Source organism: Propithecus coquereli, unplaced genomic scaffold (genome assembly GCF_000956105.1).
Source record: "Propithecus coquereli isolate 6110/MARCELLA unplaced genomic scaffold, Pcoq_1.0 Scaffold758, whole genome shotgun sequence".
Taxonomy (NCBI): Eukaryota; Metazoa; Chordata; class Mammalia; order Primates; family Indriidae; genus Propithecus; species Propithecus coquereli.
The window spans coordinates 178800-192442 of NW_012153707.1; the positions used below are offsets into that span (position 1 = coordinate 178800).

The 13643-nt window shown below is 64.4% G+C and overlaps 2 protein-coding genes across 2 annotated transcripts in view; one reads left to right on the plus strand and one right to left on the minus strand.

Moving 5' to 3' along the window:
• The window catches only part of XPC (xeroderma pigmentosum, complementation group C), a 47085-nt gene extending 45123 nt beyond the window's left edge, over positions 1-1962 (plus strand). The window contains exons 12-14 of the mRNA XM_012662210.1: positions 4-148; positions 646-735; positions 1077-1962. Of these exons, the coding sequence (XP_012517664.1) occupies positions 4-148; positions 646-735; positions 1077-1292 (451 nt within the window). The 3' untranslated portion in view covers positions 1293-1962. The remainder of the gene's footprint in view (positions 1-3; positions 149-645; positions 736-1076) is intronic.
• A 1514-nt stretch (positions 1963-3476) lies between these two features.
• The window catches only part of TMEM43 (transmembrane protein 43), an 18707-nt gene continuing 8540 nt past the window's right edge, over positions 3477-13643 (minus strand). The window contains exons 8-12 of the mRNA XM_012662214.1: positions 11726-11847; positions 11407-11481; positions 10808-10909; positions 7279-7396; positions 3477-5095 (exon numbers count right to left, since the gene is read on the minus strand). Of these exons, the coding sequence (XP_012517668.1) occupies positions 4893-5095; positions 7279-7396; positions 10808-10909; positions 11407-11481; positions 11726-11847 (620 nt within the window). The 3' untranslated portion in view covers positions 3477-4892. The remainder of the gene's footprint in view (positions 5096-7278; positions 7397-10807; positions 10910-11406; positions 11482-11725; positions 11848-13643) is intronic.

Consider the following 13643-nt stretch of genomic DNA (forward strand, 5'->3'; position numbering starts at 1 on the left):
CAGGCGGGGCGGGGCGGGGCGGGCCCAGCGGGGTCACCGTGCGCGTCCCCACAGCACGGACGGCTACGTGGTCTGCGAGGAGTTCCGCGACGTGCTGCTGAGCGCCTGGGAGACGGAGCAGGCGCTGGCCGAGAGGAAGGAGAGGGAGGTGAGTGGGCGCCGCCGCCGCACTGGGCTGTCCCGTCGGGTCAGAGCCGTTTTCCAAAGTGAGGCTCCGCGTGGCCGAGAAGCCACGCGTGGGTGCGAGTGTGAGTGCGTGTGCACGTGTGTGTGCGGGTGCGCGCGTGGGTGCGTGTGCGTGTGTGCACGCGTGCGTGTGCGTGTGTGCACGCGTGCGTGCGCGTGCGGGTGCGTGCGTGCGCGTGCGGGTGCGTGTGGGTGTGTATGTGCATGTGGATGCGTGTGCACGTGCGTGTGGGTGCGTGTGCGTGTGTGCACGTGCGTGTGGGTGCATGTGTGCGTGTGCGCGCGTGTGGATGCGTGTGCGCGTGCGTTTGCGCGTGTGGGTGCATGTGCGTGTGGGCGTGGGTGCGTGTGCGTGTGTGCGTGCATGTGTGTGTGCGCGTGTGCGTGCGTGCACGCGTGCACCTGCGTCCGCAGCTGCGCTCGGGGCTCACGTCCCTCCCTCTGCGCCTCCGCCCGCAGCGCAGGGAGCGGCGGGCCGTGGCGCGCTGGGCGGCGCTGGTCAAGGGGCTGCTCATCAGGGAGAGGCTGCGGCTCCGCTACGGGCCCCAGGTCAGTCGCGACCCCGCGGGAGCCCCGGACGCGAGTCACGGGCGGTTGCTCGCGGCCCCGTGTCCTTGCGGTGTCCTTGCTGTGTCCTTGCCGTGTTCCCGGAGCCGGGCTGCGGCGCTGCCTCGGCGTCCCCCCCACCCCCCGACTCCCGTCCGTGCCGCGGGTCTGAGTTCCCGCTCAGGCCTCTCCTGCCCCTGCCACCGGCCGGGCCGCGGGCGGGTGTCGAGCGTGTGCTTGGACGGGCCCCAGGGCGAGGAAGGTTCCGGAAGAGAGGTCTGGGCCGGGGCTTCCCGGCGCTGGGCCGCTGACCCCGGCCTGTGTCCCCCACTGTCCCCGCGCAGAGCGAGGCCGCAGCGCCCCACGCGGCTGCAGGAGCCGGGCTCTCTTCCGACGAGGACGAGGGGCCCAGCTCGCGCGCGCAGGCGGCCAAGGTCCGGGCGGCCTCCTGGCCCCAGAACCGAGCGGCTGAGGAGCAGCAGGCGCCGAAGAGCTCCCGGAAGACCCGGCGGGAAAGGCAGGCGGAGGCCGCGCACCTGTTCCCCTTCGAGAAGCTGTGACCCGGCGCCCGCGCCCGCCCGGGTGGCGGCGTCTTCCCTGTGGGACGGCCACTGGGGGCGGCTGGGCAGAGGGGAGGCCGAGGCGGAGGCCGGGGTGGAGGCCAAGGCGGAGGCTGGGGTGGAGGCCGCGGGTCTGGGCCGCCCCAGCCCTCGCCACGTTCACCCAGCGAGCGACTTTCAGTGCTTTTTCCCCCCAAAGCCCACCTGCTCCCCGAGCTACAGACTTTCCCACGAGCCGCTCTCCGCCTGCTAGACCTGTTGTTCCCGTCCCGGGACCGTGGTCGGTTTCTGTGTAGAAGCCACCGGGGGCTTTTCTGGACACCGGTGCAGTCGGATTCTGGGGCACTCAGGGACTCCAGTCGGTCTCCCCCCATCAGACAGGCGTCCCCGCCCATCGCAGACGCGGGCCGTGTCTCCGCAGGCCATTCGTTCGGCCCCAGTCGGGTTCACTCACTGCCACGCGCTGCCTCTCCGTGGTGGGGAGAGCACAGGGACAGGCCACCTGGCCGTGGCATTGGTGGGATCCGTCTGCAAAGTGACGTTTCGTGGTGGCGGGAAACTAGAACGAAGCTAAAATCAGGAAAGACAACGCTAATTGCTAGCTAAAGAGATGTTAGTATCAATAAAAGTGGATCGATGTCAAACTAGATTCCATTCATAACTGGGCAAACTTTCAAAGCTCTGTGCATTATAGATGTTCAAGAGAAATAACTTTTATAACATTTTCAGAAAAAATAAAGCATTTCTCTAAAAGGACTTGGTTCTACGTGGTCTTTCAGCTTTTTTTTTTTTTTTTTGGTAGTAGTGGGGTCTTGCTGTGTTGCCCGGGCTGGGCTCAAACTCCTGGGCTCAAGCAGTTCTCCCGCCTCAGCCTCCCGAGTAGCCGTGGGGTGTGTGCCGTGTCTGGCTGCTTCCAGATTTTACGTTGGCCAAGAACATCCAGGCGACAGAGTAACTCGTTCCTGTGTTGAGACTACACGGAAGACTAGACTTTGTTTACGTGTAGGCCGGGAACTCACCTTTACACGCGTGGACTCTTTATGTGCGTCTGAGGAGACACTGTTTAGTCTCTGAGTGGAGCCATCAAGAATTTGAGTCCGTTTTAACCAAGGGAAACAAACAACACTGGGGCTGTGACTCACGGGGCTGGAACTCTAGTTGGGAAACAGACTGGGGTTGCCGTGGAAACCAGTCTCACGCCCAGAGCTGAGCCCTGGCAGAGCTAAGGGACGTGTCCGCTCCCAGGAGGCATCACGGAAACGAAACACACGGCGGGCTTTGGAAAGCTACCACGCACCTGCTTGTGGCGAGTGAGTGGCTTTTCCCAAAGTGCCGGCCTCCGGGCAGACGCGGCCCGTGGCGCACGGACAGGCAGCAACACGAGTGGAAAGGTAAGAGCCACGCGTCAGCGGTTTGTAGATTTTATCCGTTCGGTTCTCGCAGCAACGCCGTGAGGCAGGCGTGTGTCGTCCCCATTTCACAGATGAGGAAACTGAAGCTCAGAGACCCTCGATTTGCCCAACATCGCACGGCCGGTGGGTGGCAGACCTGGGACTCAGAGCTCAGTCTGTGCCAGGTCAGCCCAGGACGCCGGGGCTCTGCCACCTCTTCTAGCACGTTAGGGGGACGCGTGAGGCGCGAGTCATTCACTTTAAGTGAAACCAAAACAAAGTGGCCTTTAGCATGTGAGGCTTCTAAATGCTACGATTAGAGCTGCCCTTTTTTGTTTTTTTTGGAGACAGAGTCTCACTCTGTGGCCCAGGCTAAAGTGCCGTGGTGTCAGCCTCACAGCAACCTCCAACTCCTGGGCTCAAGCGATCCTCCTGCCTCAGCCTCCCGAGTAGCTGGGACTACAGGCATGAGCCACCATGCCCGGCTAATTTTTTCTATGTATTTTTCGTTGTCTAGCTAATTTCTTTCTATTTTTGGTAGAGACGGGGTCTCGCTATGTTGCCCAGGCTGGTCTTCAACTCCTGACCTCAAGCGATCCTCCCTCCTCGGCCTCTCAGAGTGTTAAGATTACAGGTGTGAGCCCCCACGCCCAGCCTCTACAGTTTTTAACAAACCCTATGGTTGCAGTCTTTAAGATACAAATTTCATTAAGAATGAAAAAAAAAACCCAAGGGAAAAACCCAAAACAAGAAAATGTCAAGGTCATATACCAGAAAAAATTTAGAGATTTATTTCAAATTTTTATCAAAAATACAAACTTTTCCAAAGCTTTCAAATTTTACTTAACACTACTTTGTACTTTAGGAACACTTCTGAAGTTGGCAGTAATTTAAAATCCGTATGAGAAAAAATAACACAAACAAATCCCAAGAATTTTGTATTTAGCCATCATCTAGTTACACTGTGTCTGGTTTCCAAAAGCATCCTTTAATAATCGAGAGATTTGGTGAAATCGCTCGTTTAATAAGCAGCAGTGAACACGGTGTCAACCCCAAACCCCACATAAACCACCTCGGGCCGGCTGTGTTTCCAACACGAAGAATCTCGATTTACAGCACGGCGATCGCAGGTGAGAGATCGTCGCGGACTGCTGGTCCCAGAAGCTCTGGCCTCGTACTCGGCTACCCGAGAGCTGCTAAAGCCCCACTCCCAGCAAGCACGGAACAATCTGCACATCGCGAGATAAAGGACACGCGAAGACTCTCTTAGGACATCGCGGTTCTCTGACGCACTCCCAGAGGGAGCGAGGTGACCCGGGGGTCCCCGGCCAGCCCTGGGCCTCAAACTCTTGGCTTTGGTTCGCTACGAAGATGCCACTTAGCACGAGAGACTCGAAACCATCGGCAGGCGCGCAGGTGCTTTCCGATGCCGGAGGGTGAGGGCAGATGCTCTTCTCCACCCGGCGGAGGGTCCCGTCTCCTCCCAGAGTGAAGACAAACCCCTTCGCTGACGCCTGCCTCAGAAGCATCCTTTTGAAGCTGCTCGGAGACCCAGACCACGGACACGGGACCTCCCATCACCTCAGCCGAATTAGCTCCAGCCGACAGCCGAAGGGCGTTCCCTGCAACGGTCCGAAAGGCTAGTCCCTCAGGTGGGTTTCGTTTTATTTCTTAAACCTTATCTCCGATAACTCCCTTTTGGGGAAAGCACAGAGGAAGAAGCAAAGTTATGGAGAAGAAAACGCGAATCGGGCCTTTGGAGATGCTGCAGGCCAAGACGCCGCCAAGCTGACAGGTGCGCAGCCTCCCGACGCCCAGTTCTACCCGTCGAGACAGCGTCAGTGTTTCTTTGCTCCAAGTCCCAGATCGAGGTCCAGCCAGTCTCGGGTTCCGTGCGCCTGCGGCACTGCTCGGCGGTGACGGGCCAAGGCTGCCCACTGGGGTGACAGTCCCAGCTGGCGGTCGTGGCCGGGTCCCGGCGCTCGTCCTCAGCGAGGGGAAGCGGCTGCGGCCAGGCCGCGCCCCGTCAGTCTCTGAGGAGCTGCGGAGGAGAACCGTGCGGGCCGGGCCGCCCCACGGGGCCGTGGAGAAAGGCAGGAAATTGGCAGGGCTCTGCCCGAAAGCTGCTGGCGGGCGGGAAGGGGTGCAGGATCCCAGACCCGGGTGACCTCGGTGGCCTGGGTCCTGCCGGCGGGTGCCGGGGCCTGCCTCACGCCAGCTTCTTGGCCGGCACCCGTGTCCGGGCCACGATGACGGGCACCAGGGCCAGGCAGGCGAACAGGGCGGCCCACGGGGGCCGGTAGAAGAGCCAGCCGGCGGCCACGGTGAGCAAGGTCAGCGAGGTGGCCACGCAGAAGGCGAAGGCCTTCAGGCCGACGTCCAGCAGGTCCCGGAGGACGGGGAGCCAGTCCACTGCGGGGAGAGAGGGCGTCAGGCTCGGGGCCGCCTGCGCCGCGTCTCGGCTCACAGACCCGTCTCTGACCCTTGCTAGCAAAGCCAGGCGGGGCCCGGGGGCCGGAAGGCAGGCGACCCCTTCCCCGAGCCACCCCCGGCCACTCCTGGAGGCGGGCACTGAGCAAGACGCCCCTGTGTGCCCAGCACTGTGCCGGTGCTGAGGGAAACAGCCTGCCTGCCGGCCTCCGCCTCAAGACCCTCACGGGCCAACAGGACGAAGTCCAGGGTTAAGCCAAATGCATCGGGAGTCCCTGTTCTTGGCCTGTCTGGGATTCCACGGCTGACGTCCACGGGGGCCTTCCCAGGAGGCCCCGCGGTGCAGCCTCACTGGGTTGCAGGGCGAGGCCCGGCGCCCGCCGCGCCCACAGGACGCCCTGCAGCCACCTCCCGGCCTCGAATCCTCTGGGCCCACACGGCGCCTCGACTGGCGCTCACGGCGCACAGTTCATGCTGCTCAGTGGTGACCCCGAGTCAGGCACCACGTGCACCGTCCAAGAGCCCCTCGTGCCTGCCCGTGAGGCGGGAACTATTTTTTTCTTTTATTTTTGAGACACAGCCTCGCTCCGATGCCCTGGCTAGACTGCGAGCGATCCTCCTGCCCCGGCCTCCCGAGTAGCTGGGACCACAGATGCAAGACACCACGCCCGGCTAAGTTTTCTATGCTTAGTAGACGGGGTCTCTCTCTTGCTCAGGCTGGTCTCGAACTCCTGACCTTGAGCGATCCTCCCGCCTCGGCCTCCCAGAGTACTGGGACTGCAGGCGTGAGCCACCATGCCTGGCTAGTATTTTCTATGTATTTTTAGTTGACCAGCTAATTTCTTTCTATTTTTCGTAGAGACGGGGTCTCTCTCTTGCCCAGGCTGGTCTCGAACTCCTGACCTCGAGCGATCCTCCCGCCTCGGCCTCCCAGAGTGCCGGGATCACAGGCGGGAGCCACCGCGCCCGGCTGGTAGGTGCTATCCTTAACTCATTTTACCCACAAGGTCACTGAGACTCAAGGAGTTAAGAAACTCACCCCAACTGCTAGTAGAAAGTGCCAGAACCAGGATCTGTACTCAAGACCGCCTGGCCATCGCCCTAAGCCTCGTGGGGCCAGCCGTGCTCACTGCCTGGTCCCCAGGGCCTGGTCACTGTTTACGGGACGACGGGGACACGTGTGCTTCCCTGCTGCAGCTCCCGACTGACCCCCCCCCGGGGACCCCTCCGTGCCCTGCGTCTGTCCTGAGTATCCGCGACGGGGAAGACGCCCGACCGCAGGGGTCAGAGGTCCAAGAACGATCTGGATGCATCCCTGAGACCGAGGACGCGGGAGCTGCGGCTCCAGGGGGGACCGGCCCGACCCAGCCCACACAGACGACACGGGGTCCTGTTTGAACCTCCCCGATGTCCCCGAGACGCGGCTGGTCCCCCTGAACACGCGCAGCCGTCCCGGAAAGCCTCGGCCACAGCGGCCTTCCCGTCCCAGGCCTGTCTTCCCAGCGGGGACCCGGGGAGCGTCCTCCCGGCCCTGGCGGTCTGGGGTGTCCGTCTCCCAGCGGGGCAGTGGCGAGTGGGGCAGAGGCGTCTGTCGGCCCCAGAGGAGGCTGGATGGGGACACACTGGGGCAAAGGCTTGCGTGGAGGGTCCCCTGGGAACCCCACTGCCGCAGAGCCAGGGCGCTCAGACCGAGCCGGGCCAGGCCGCGCCAGCAGCCTGCGGACGCTGCCCTCTGCGGCCGGCTGCCAGCGGCCTGGTCTGGAGTCGGGAGGAAACTAACAGCCTGCGAGACCTCCCTGTCTGCAAACGCCCCCAAGCCCTGCACATTAGGGGTGAGGTCCCGGCAGCTGGGGCGGGAGGCGAGGCCACGGATGCAGAGCGTGGGCAGAGCAGACGTCAAATCCAGGCCTGGCCGGCCCCCGCCACGGCCGCCCGACTGGGGAGGGAGGGAAGGAGCGAGACGGACGGGTACAGCCCGACCTCGGCTCGCGGAGGCCGCCCGGCCTCCTAGGAGTCAGCCGGCCTTCCTCTGCTCACCCGGCCCGCGGCTGCGGATCAGGGACAGGGACGGCCCGGGAGCAGCCCCCAGGTGGGCAGGGCGACAGGGGGCGACAGACGGTGGCGGGGAAGGGCGCCCCCCCCCCCCCGCCGCGCCGCGCACCTACCCAGCGTGTAGAGGATCCGCGTCATGAGGTTGAGGCCCATGAACATGGCCATCCAGCCGGCGGCCCGCAGGCCCCAGGTCTTCACGGAGTTGCTCTTCAGCTCCCTGTGAAACACCTCCTGGGGACGGGCGGGGCACGTCAGACCCAGGGGCCGCCGCCAACGCGGGAGCTGCCGGTCGCTTTGGAACGGGCCGAGGGCCCGAGGGAGACGGGCAAACCTCCCCCGGCTCTGGGTCCCTCTGCCGCCCGCAGGGCCCGCGGGATCTCTGCGCAGGTGCTGGCCTTGGTTGCCGCAGCCGCCCCTCCCGCAGCCCTCAGCCCACAGTCCCGCCTGGAACAAACGTGACCCTCTGCCCGCCGCAGCGGCACCTTCGTGGGTCCCTGCCCGTCCCCCATCACTCGACGGCCATGTCGGCAGGCCCGGCCCGGTGCGCGACCTTCTGTGCGCTGAGCTGTTTGACCTCAGACTCTGCTCGCGGCCCTGGGACCCTCCTGGGCCTCCGCCGCCGTCCCCCCCCTCCTGTCCTCCGAATGCTTCGGGCCACACTCTGCCCCCCGGATGCCCCGTGTCCTCGGCCCTCAGAGTCACAGCGCCGCGTCCCGCACTGGCTCAGCACACGCTGACCCCTGGGTCAGACGTGGCACGCTCGCTGCTGCCCGCCCCGCTCTGCCCCACCCTGTCCAGCCCCCTGGCAAGCCCGTCGGCTCTGACTCCGCGTCCCACCTCCCAAGTCTGTCGCCACCGTCCGGCCCGACCTATGCCGCCGCCGCCGTCCCTCTGCAGACCACGTGGGGGCCCCCCTGCCTCCCCACCACGTCCTCCATGCAGAGCCCCCTCGGCCCCTGCGCCTGCGCCCCGTCCCGCCGGCTGCCGACCCGAGGGCAAGTCAGGCGTCCTCGCGCCTCTGGGACTTTGCGTGTGGTCTGCTCGGGCTGGAACGCGTCTGCGCACACGGCCCCTGGCCGCTCCTAGACGCTCTCGCGGTTTCGGCTTAGATGTCTTCTCTGCGGGGAGCTTCCCCGGCCCCCGACCTAAGCCAGGCCCCTTGTCACACTCCGTGACCACGACAGCAGGCAACACTTGCTGCTCGCTGTCTTCCCTTTATTTTCTTACTTAATCCCCCAAGTAACTCAGCGAGGTAGCAACACTCATCCCCATTCAACAGACGAGGAAACTGAGGCCTGAGAGGAGAAGTGACGCACGCAGGGCCTCGCCCCACGCAGTCGACTAGACTCCAAGCTCGACAGGAACTCACTGAATGAATGAATGAATGAATGAATGATCCTCGACAACCCCGTCAGCCAGGGACGACGACGGTAACACTTGTCCCGAATTTCCACTTCACAGAACAGGAAAAGGGTTCTGGGAGGACGGAACAGAGCGGCTCAAACTCCCCCGGCGGGTGGCCGGCAGAGCCCCCCTGCAGCGCTCACACTGGGCCGCCGCGCCCTCTGCCCCGGGACTGGAGGGCTGGGGCGGCCTCCTCGGCTCCTCCCGCTGGCCGAGACCCCGGACCCTGCGTGTCGCGGCCGGGTGGAGGGATGCAGGGATCTGGGACTCCGAACGGCGGGGCCCAGGCTGGCGAGGAGGCCGCCTGCCCTTCCGGGGTCACCTAAGCCGCGAGCCCCCCACTCCCCTCGGGAAGGCGGCTGAGACCTGGGTCCCCGCCTGCAGCAGCCTGCAAGCCCGGAGCCAGGTGACGTCCCGCGAGACAGAACGAGGCCTGGACGGGGCCTCCGGACGTCGGAGACTCCTCAGGGACCCTCAGCGCTGGAAAGGGCGAGTCGTGGCCCAGCAGGCGGGAGGTGGCCCCACCTGAGGCTGAACAGTGGGCTTCCGGCAACAGCCAGGTGCAAGGACTGGCCGAAGCCCCGGGACCGCTAAGGGGCTGGGAGGCTGGGGGCGGATGGCGGCCGAGGGCAGGTCACAGGAACCACAGGCCGCCAGTAACCCGACACCTGCCCTTCTGGAAGAAAAATCCAGCAGTCCTGTCTCAGGCAGGTGCAGGACGTCCCCCCAGAAATACGCTGCGTTCACCAGCACCGGGAAAAAAATAAAACCTGTACTTTGCTGTTGAGGAGAAGATTCCCTGCTTAGCGGACAGAGGCTCACTTTTAAGGCGCGGCCCTTGCTGTTCACAGATGGGGGGACGGACCCCACAGAGCCGAGGACCCCTCGCCCACCCGGGGACCCTCCAGCTCAAAACCCGTCACCGCCCGAGTGTGGCCTCCGCCCTCCACGGCCTCGCCGCCTGCGCCCTGCCCCGCGTGTGGCGCCTGTCGCCCGGGACCCGGGGCTGTTCCCGCCTGGACTGACTGACCCGTTCTTCCAGGCTGGACCCTTCTCTTCACTGGGCCTCAGCAAAATGTCGCCGCAGAGACTGACGTCCCGTCACGATGCCCGTCTGCCCGCAGCCCCCGTCCTCCCCTTGACACACTCGGCTAACGTGGTGTCACCATTTCCGACTGATCCCTCCGTCCCCTCCAAGACGGGAAGTCTGCGAGGGCAGGTTCTGTTTTGCAGACTGTTCAGTCCTGCACACGCAGGGGTTTACTGCCGGCCAAGCGTCCCTGACCCCAAATTCCAAAATCCGAGGCTTTGTGAGCACCGACCATTGCAGCACAGTGGAAGATTCCACACACGACCTCACGGGATGGGTTGCGTGTTATTAAAACTATTGCATGGAATTACCTTCAGGCTACGTATATAAGGTGCATAAGAAACATAAAATAAATTTCGTGTTTAGATTTGGGTCCCACCCCCAAGACATCTCATCATATTGTGAACTAAAATAAAATTTTAAGGCTCCCCCCCACCGGCTGACTAAAGGGACACTCTCGTGGCCAGAGGAATATCCTAAAGCTGAACTGCCAGGAGGGGGAGGTCAGACAGGCCCCCTCCCTTCTTGGGGACGTCCTCTGTAACCCATTTATGCAAGACACACCTGCGAGTCCTCAATTTGCACAACAAATCTAAGACCTGTGGCTCCTCTCTCATTAACAGCTCCTGTGCTGGAACATTCCAGGCCTGCAGGCAAAGCTTCATGTCTTTAGCAATCACAAGCCGAAGACTCTTTGAACCCACCTATAACCTGTAAGCCCCGCTTTGAGATGGGCCACCTTTTCGGGCCAAACCAATGCAGCCTTACCTGTCACCCGTCTCCCTGAAACGTGTAAAACCAAACTGTGACCCGGCCACAGTGAGGCCACTGCTCAAGGCCTCTTGGGCGTGGCTCCGGGTCATGGTCCTCGAATTTGGCTCAGAGTAAATCTCTTTAAAATCGTTTTACAGAGTTTGCTTTTTTTTCCACTGACAATATATAGGCAGATATTCCAAAATCCGAAAGAACTGAAAGCTGGTCAGGGATTTTGGACAAGGGACACTCAACTCACATTTCTCTATTTCTTTCTCTTGCCTCATTCACTGCCTGTGACCTCTCGTCACGGAGCTCAGTAAACCACCCCTGGAGGGGAGAAGGGAAGGACACACCTGTCCCTCCAGCGCACGGGCAAGGCGGCAGCAACTCACCTCCGCCGAGAAGTCCCCGTGGTGCAGCAGCAGCAAGGTGTCCCCAGACTTGGTGGAGTACGGGACTAGCTGGTCACCCCGCTGCCGGGCAATCACAGTGACCTGGTCAGAGAGGCGTGTGTCAGAGGGCGCGACAGGGGACGTGGCGCCGGCTGACAGCCACTGGGGAGCACATGCAGACACCCAGCGGCTTCTCCCAATGCCCCCGGGCGCGCCAGCCCGGAGCCCTGGCTGAGCTGCTCGTTGGAAGCTCCAGGCAGGACCTCGGGCCGGGCAGGGCTGGGCCGGGCGGGACCACACACAGTCCGGAGGCAAGACCAGGCATTCACAGATCAAAGCGCAGGGGCCGGGGCAGGGAGGCCGCATGGGATCGGATCAGCTCTAGGAAGGCGCGGTTCAGCTGGGAGGTCCCTCCCAGCCTGGGGTCGGTGCAGGCTGCGGGGACACAACCTCTGACGCTGCTCAGAGGCCTGGCCGCCCGCCCGTGTGAGTGGGGCCTGTCCAGACGGGGCAAGTGTTCTGAACACCGTCTGAAGCGTCCGTGCCCAGGGTGGCCACGAAGCCCTGACCCACGGCCTGCCCCCGGGAAGCCAGGTTACCACGTGAGCCGGGCCCAGGTCGGGGTCGTCGCTGCTCAGTCCCGCGTAGGAAAAGGCGACACGCAGGTCTCCAACCTGCGGGTGGAGAAGTGGGGAGACTGAGGCAGGGCCCGGGACGCCTCAGGCCCCTCAGGCTCCTTCCCACCCCACGCCTGTGCCCGGGCCGCGCCGTCCCCCGGAAGGCGTCTCCCCCGCGATTCTCTGGGCCAAGTCCAGCGGTGGATCCGGCGGAAGCGGGACTGGGCCATGGCTGTCCCCAGGGACGCGACCCTCAGGGCCCGACCTCCGCCGCTCGGCGAGCCCAAGCCCGTCCACGCACCTCCGGGTACTTGGGGTTTTCGCTGTGGTAGAAGAAGTCTCCGCGGCGAATGATGTCCACGTGCGGGTCCTCCAGCCTGGACAGGCTCAGCGGCTTGAAGTTGTCAACCTTGTCGATGAGGCCTGGGGGGCGGGGGTGGGGACTCGACACCACAGTGCCTCGCGGGAAACCGCGGTCTGCAGGTCCCGCAGCGGCAGGCCCTCCCCCGCGCCCTCGGGACCTGCGCACGCAGCCCTCCCGCCCGCCCGCCGCCCCTTCCCGATCTCGTCCGCAGCCTCCCCTCGGCCGTCTAGGCCTCAGCGCCTTCCCGGTCAGGCCGGGATCGGAGCCCGGATCGCCGAGGCCGAGGCGAAGCCTTCCCTCTGGACGGGCCGAGACTCACCTGCCGAGAGGAAGAACCTGCCGATCTGGACGAAGGGGGCCGTGGCGGTGAAGGACTCCACCGCCATCGCGCTGGGGAGGAGACGGGTCGTCGGGGACGGCCGGGCGTGGCAGCCGCCAGTGTCCCGGGGGCTGTCTGTGCCGTGCAGGTCCCCACGGGGGCGACAGCCCGGCCCCCCACCCGTCAGACGGACCCTCCCGGACTCCACAGCCCGGCCCGGCCCTCCCAGCCTGGACGGCACCCAGAGCCCCGACCGCCCTCCCAGCACGGCCGTCCCTCGCGCGGCCAAGCCCGAACGTCGCGCCCCTTCCCCACCCCGCGCTGCTGAGCTAACTTCCCTCTGCTGAGACCCCGCAGCCCGGGTCAAGCGCCGCGACTGCCCGAAAGCCTTTCTTGCCCGTCCCCCCGACGAGCGCGAACTGCGAACAGAGCGTCCCCCTGGCGCTGTCTGTGCAAATCCCTTTAGACACCGAGTCCGGTCCCTGCGCGGGTGACGTGTTTGAGGGGAGCCTGTCTGGGGCTGGGGAGACGACTCTCGCCCGCGTTCCCGATGCCCAGCACCGGGCTTGGCCTCAAAGCCGCGTCTTCATCGACCCCCGAGGCAGAATTAACCCGGCCCCACTACTCAGACGAGGAAACTGAGGCTGGAGACCGGCCGGTACAGGCGAGGCTGCCCTCGGGCCTGGCCCAGCCCTCACCTGGGGTTTTTGTGGCCGATCTCTCGGTCGAAGTTTCTGCTGTTGACGACTTCCGACCTCCATTCCGTGTCTGCTTGGGGGGAGGGAGCAACTCAGGAACCACGGGAAGTGGCCACGTGGCTGAGGCCACTGACCCGGGTCCTTTTATCCGAGCCGTGGCACTTGGGGGCCAAATGGGGGCTCACAGAGCCTCACCGGGTGGGAGGCAGAACGGGGCTCTAAGGGACGGCACCCGGGAACCCAAGGCCTGGCACTGCGCCCTTCCCCCCGCCCCACCCACAGCCCCGTCCCTCGCAGGGGCAGAGCCCTGGGAGGGCCCGGCACTCACTGTAGGAGAACCTCGTCTCCTTCTTCGCCTGCCCGTCCTCGGTGTACTCCCTGTGGGAAGCACAGGTGGCCGGCTCAGCCCAGGGGCTCCAGCAGGCTGACGCCAAGCGGCTCCGGCCGGAAGCAAGCCAGAGCTGGGGCCGACCTCCCCGGGGGAGAAGCCTGCCTGCACCAGCCCGGCGGGAAGGGCACTCGGGAGCTTGGGGAAAGCTCCCATCCTGGGCTCAAATCGGCCCCCACCGGCCTCACGCCAGGGCCTCAGCCCCTCCCTGCCCTCCGGGCTGAGACCTGGCCGTGCCCTCTGCTGCAGGACGGCCCTGCGGCGCCCCCCAAGCCACCCTTCTCCCAGCTCCCCCCACCTCCCAGCTGAGCCCAGCCCGGCCAGCGAGACCTGCCCTGGGACGTCTGCAAGAACAGACAGGGTGTCAGCCAGGAGGTCACCTCTGCTCCCTCGCGGGAGAGCGGACAGGACCGACACAGGGAAAGCTGAGCACAGTGACTGGGGGGGGGG